The 3,650-nt window shown below is 61.8% G+C and overlaps 2 protein-coding genes across 2 annotated transcripts in view; one reads left to right on the top strand and one right to left on the bottom strand.

The window, feature by feature from the left end:
* Positions 1-3,650, top strand: part of LOC113212059 (angiotensin-converting enzyme-like) — a 98,098-nt gene that overhangs the window by 13,740 nt on the left and 80,708 nt on the right. The gene's annotated exons all lie outside the window — the stretch shown is intronic.
* Positions 739-3,650, bottom strand: part of LOC127749309 (uncharacterized) — an 18,788-nt gene continuing 15,876 nt past the window's right edge. The window contains exon 2 of the mRNA XM_052266976.1: positions 739-1,936. Coding sequence (XP_052122936.1) covers positions 1,091-1,936 — 846 coding nt within the window. The 3' untranslated portion in view covers positions 739-1,090. The remainder of the gene's footprint in view (positions 1,937-3,650) is intronic.

The following is a 3,650-nucleotide window of genomic DNA, read 5'->3' as shown; positions in this document are numbered from 1 at the left end:
CGCCCCGCCACGTCCGCCCCGTCCAGCAGGCTGACAAGGTCATGCTGCAATGCCAAAATAATAACGGCATCGTGGTGGCGCGGCTCGGCGGTGCGCGGCGGGACCAGCGCGGCGCAGCGCGGCGTGCCTCGCGGATCGCTGCATCGCCACCGGCCACTGGCCTCTCGCTCCGCCCTGCTCTGCTGCTCCGCTCTGCCCATTGTGAAACAGCGAGCATCTCCAGACGAGGGGAGGGGGATTATTGTCCCTCTCACCGATCCCCTGCGCCGCCACCGCCGCCTGTTCGCTCAGGCCGCCGCGCCGCCACCGCGACCGGGCGCGGAGGACGTTTGCAGTGCAGAAAAAAAAATATAGCGAAAAACACCACCAGGTCTGTCCGGCCGGTGAATGCCTTGTGGCTGGGAGAGGCAGCAGCGGCCAGGCTTTTTGCCTTTTCCACATCCATCGGCGCCTCCGGTGGCGCGTGGTGGCGGGGCGTGAGCAGCTTGCTCAACTACGGTTTTGTGAGAACCCGGTGTGTGTGTGTGTGTGTGTTGTGCCCGGTGAGCACGTGTTATTCTTACGGTGGGAACAATTAAACGGAGGCATTGGGCCGCCATTTTTCCTTTTTGGGGCTCTTGCAATGTTTTTGTTGTTTTGTGTTCTCCGACGTGTAAAACACGGTGCAAAAGTTGCGAGCTGCTGTGTGTGAGCTGAAAGGGAGCCGGTGGCAAAAGGCATGGGAAATTCAGGCAACTCTTTTTGGTTTGGCGTCGTCTCACTTGTTTGTTTTTATTTTATTTACACCCGTTCTCGTCCTTAAATACGTACAGTGCGGCACTACGCCGCGCCCTCGCATGGCGTGGCGTGGCGCTGCCCTTGAAGAAAAATATTACAAAAGAGAAGGAGAGAGATAGAGAGAGACAAGATGAAGTGAATGGTAACTCTTAGTAAGTGCGTGATGGTGTGGATGAAAGGAACGAAACTCCCTACTTTGCTATCACGGTGAAAGAGGGGAGTTTCACGTCGTTGAGGTGCGTGGAGGTGGTGATGGCGATGACAGGATGATGGCGATCACATGGTGATGGCGAAGGGGTGATCACAGTCTTGCTTAGTAGTCGTAGTGTCCGTGGCCGTGGTGCTTCTCGATGTGCACGGGCACCGGGACTTCCTTGACGACCTTGACAGGGTAGGGCTGGGGCACGGCCACCTTGTAGGGCACCTGGACCGGGTAGGGCACGGCCTTCTCGACGGGGTAGGGGACAGCCTTCTCGACGTGCACGGGGTAGGGCTGGGGCACGTGGACGGGGTAGGGGCGGTCGACGGGCACCTTCACGGGCACGTGGACGAGCTTCTCTACGGGGTAGGGGACGGGCCTCTCGACGGGAATGTGCACGGGGATGGGCCTCTCGACGGGGACGTGGACAGGGACGTGGACGATCTTCTCGACGGGAACGGGCACCTCCTTGGTGACGTACACGGGGTAGGGCTTCTCAACGGGAACGGCACGGGGAACATCGTAGGGGACCTTGACGGGGTAGGGGACCTTCTTCTCGACGTGCACCGGGTAGGGCTGGGGGACCTTGACGTGCACCGGCACGGGGACCTTCTTGATGACGTGAACGGGGTAGGGCTTGTCGACGTGCACCGGGTAGGGACGGTCGACGGGCACCTTGACCGGGTAGGGGATGTGCTTGACGTGGTGCACGGGGTACGGCACGTGGTGCTCCTTGGTCAGGGTGATGGTCTTGACGCTCTCAGAATGGGAGTGTGCGCCGTGGTCGTGCCCGTAGCCGCCGTAGCCGCCCAGGTCGAGGCTGCTGTAGCTGTGGCTGCTGAGCCCGTGATCGCCGCCATAGCCGTAGCCGATGTCGACCAGCCCCCTCTTCTCCTGCTTCTTCTCGGCCTGCTTGGTGTCCTCGGCGAGCGCCACCGCCGCCAGCACCGCTACCAGCACCTATCGGACACAAACAAATACACACACACATTAGGCTCCCCTTCAGCTGAGGCGGGCCGCCGCTCACACGCCCTGGGCCGGGCCGGGGGCGGCTACCTGTCCTGGCAGGACTACAAAAAGAGTCGTTGCCAACTCTTGCACACGCGCTGGTCGCTCTCGCTCTGGTCCAGCTGGTCCAGCACCTCCTTCCCCCCTCCCCTGCACTTCTCCACCCCGTGACCCTCGCCGATAAGGCGCCGCGCTCTGCGCTGCCGTGCTGTGTGCGCGCGCACAACTACAACTGTATCTCTCCGCGGTTCGTTTTGCAACGGGTGGGGTTGTCGGCGCTGCCCACGGCCGGGGGAAGTCGTGAGCCGTTCGTCCAGGTCCAGACCCCCAGGCCCCAGGGCTAAGGGGTGGCCGCGGAAAATTTCCGAGACTTTAGAAGTTTTTCGTTATTTTCCGGAAATTTTCAAGAAATATTGTAGATTTTCCGGAAAATTTAGGAAATTTCCAACTCTAGGCGTTGCGTTCCACCAGACTTAGCTGCAATGCTACCCCCTCTCCCGCCCCTGCTGCACCCCCTCGCCTACTCGGTGTACCCCACCAGCGTCCCCCTTTTAGAGGAGGGCGTAAATCAAAGTGTGATAAAAAGGTATCGCTGCATCGGGGTGCCCGCGGCGGCCGTAACTCAAGCGCCGCGGCCGCCTGCTGAGCCCCGCCAAGGTCAGGGAGACAATGCCGCCATTTCTCATACACCCTCGTTGTCGGATTGAGTGAGTTGTATCCCTCCCAGTCATTGCGCTTGTTTGGCGCGCGCGGGGGGTTCGAAGTTTCGCGGCCCGAGCTGCGGCAGCAACGGCGGCGGCGGCAGCTGCAAGTGATTGGAAAGGCGTTATGTGGAACAAACGCGGCCGGGCCGGCTGCACCCGCTCGTGCTCGCCGCCCAGTTGTTGAGCCGCATAGCGTCAAGAGGAGAGCTCTTTGCGCAATGCGACACGATCGCTCTGCTGCGCGGCGGCTAAGGGCGCCTAATCCAGCGCCGTGGGGCGGGGCGGGGCGGGGCGGGATCACGGCGCTGTGCGGGCAGCAAAAGTATGGTAGCGACAGAGCGCGAGCAGTTTCACCGTACGCTGCACCGAGTCATGAATCAGGTTTTGTAGACACAGAGAGCGGCGACTACATAGGTGCTACAGCTGCAATAATAACCCCCCCCCCTCCCCCTATAAAAAAAAGCATTTTAGGAAAACTCTCTCTATTCTCTGTCGGTTTGCGCGGCGGTAGAATGAAGTAGTTTGAAGGATTAAAACGAGTACGCGCGCACGCGGGTGATAAAGAAAGAACGAGGGGGGTTGCGTCCCCGTTCGACGTTGCCGAGCGCACGACTCCCATTTCCCGGCGACGACTGCTGCTGCTGCAAAGGAATTTGTGGAAACATCGGCGTCCTCCATCCCATAGTCGGCCAGGTCCGACCCCGACGGCGCGGCGTGGGTGTTGCGCGGCGCGGGCAGTTCGAACACGAGCGGGCGGCCGGCCGGAAGCGGGGCTGCGCGGGGCGGGGGCAGGGCGGGGGTTGCTCCACGGCAGCCTCGGGATCTTCTTCCCCTGCGGACGGCCGGTGGCCCCGCGCGGCCGGTGGACCGGACCGGGACCGCGAGTGGGGGCGAAAGGGGCACGCACGGCTGCGCTCGGCCTCGGCCTTGGAGGAGGACGTCAGTCATGCTAAGGGACTCGT

Source organism: Frankliniella occidentalis, unplaced genomic scaffold (assembly GCF_000697945.3).
Source record: "Frankliniella occidentalis isolate FOCC.00 unplaced genomic scaffold, Focc_3.1 Scaffold44, whole genome shotgun sequence".
NCBI classification, from domain to species: Eukaryota; Metazoa; Arthropoda; class Insecta; order Thysanoptera; family Thripidae; genus Frankliniella; species Frankliniella occidentalis.
Note: the sequence above shows the minus strand (reverse complement) of the source record. Positions and strands in the feature narration are given on the sequence as shown.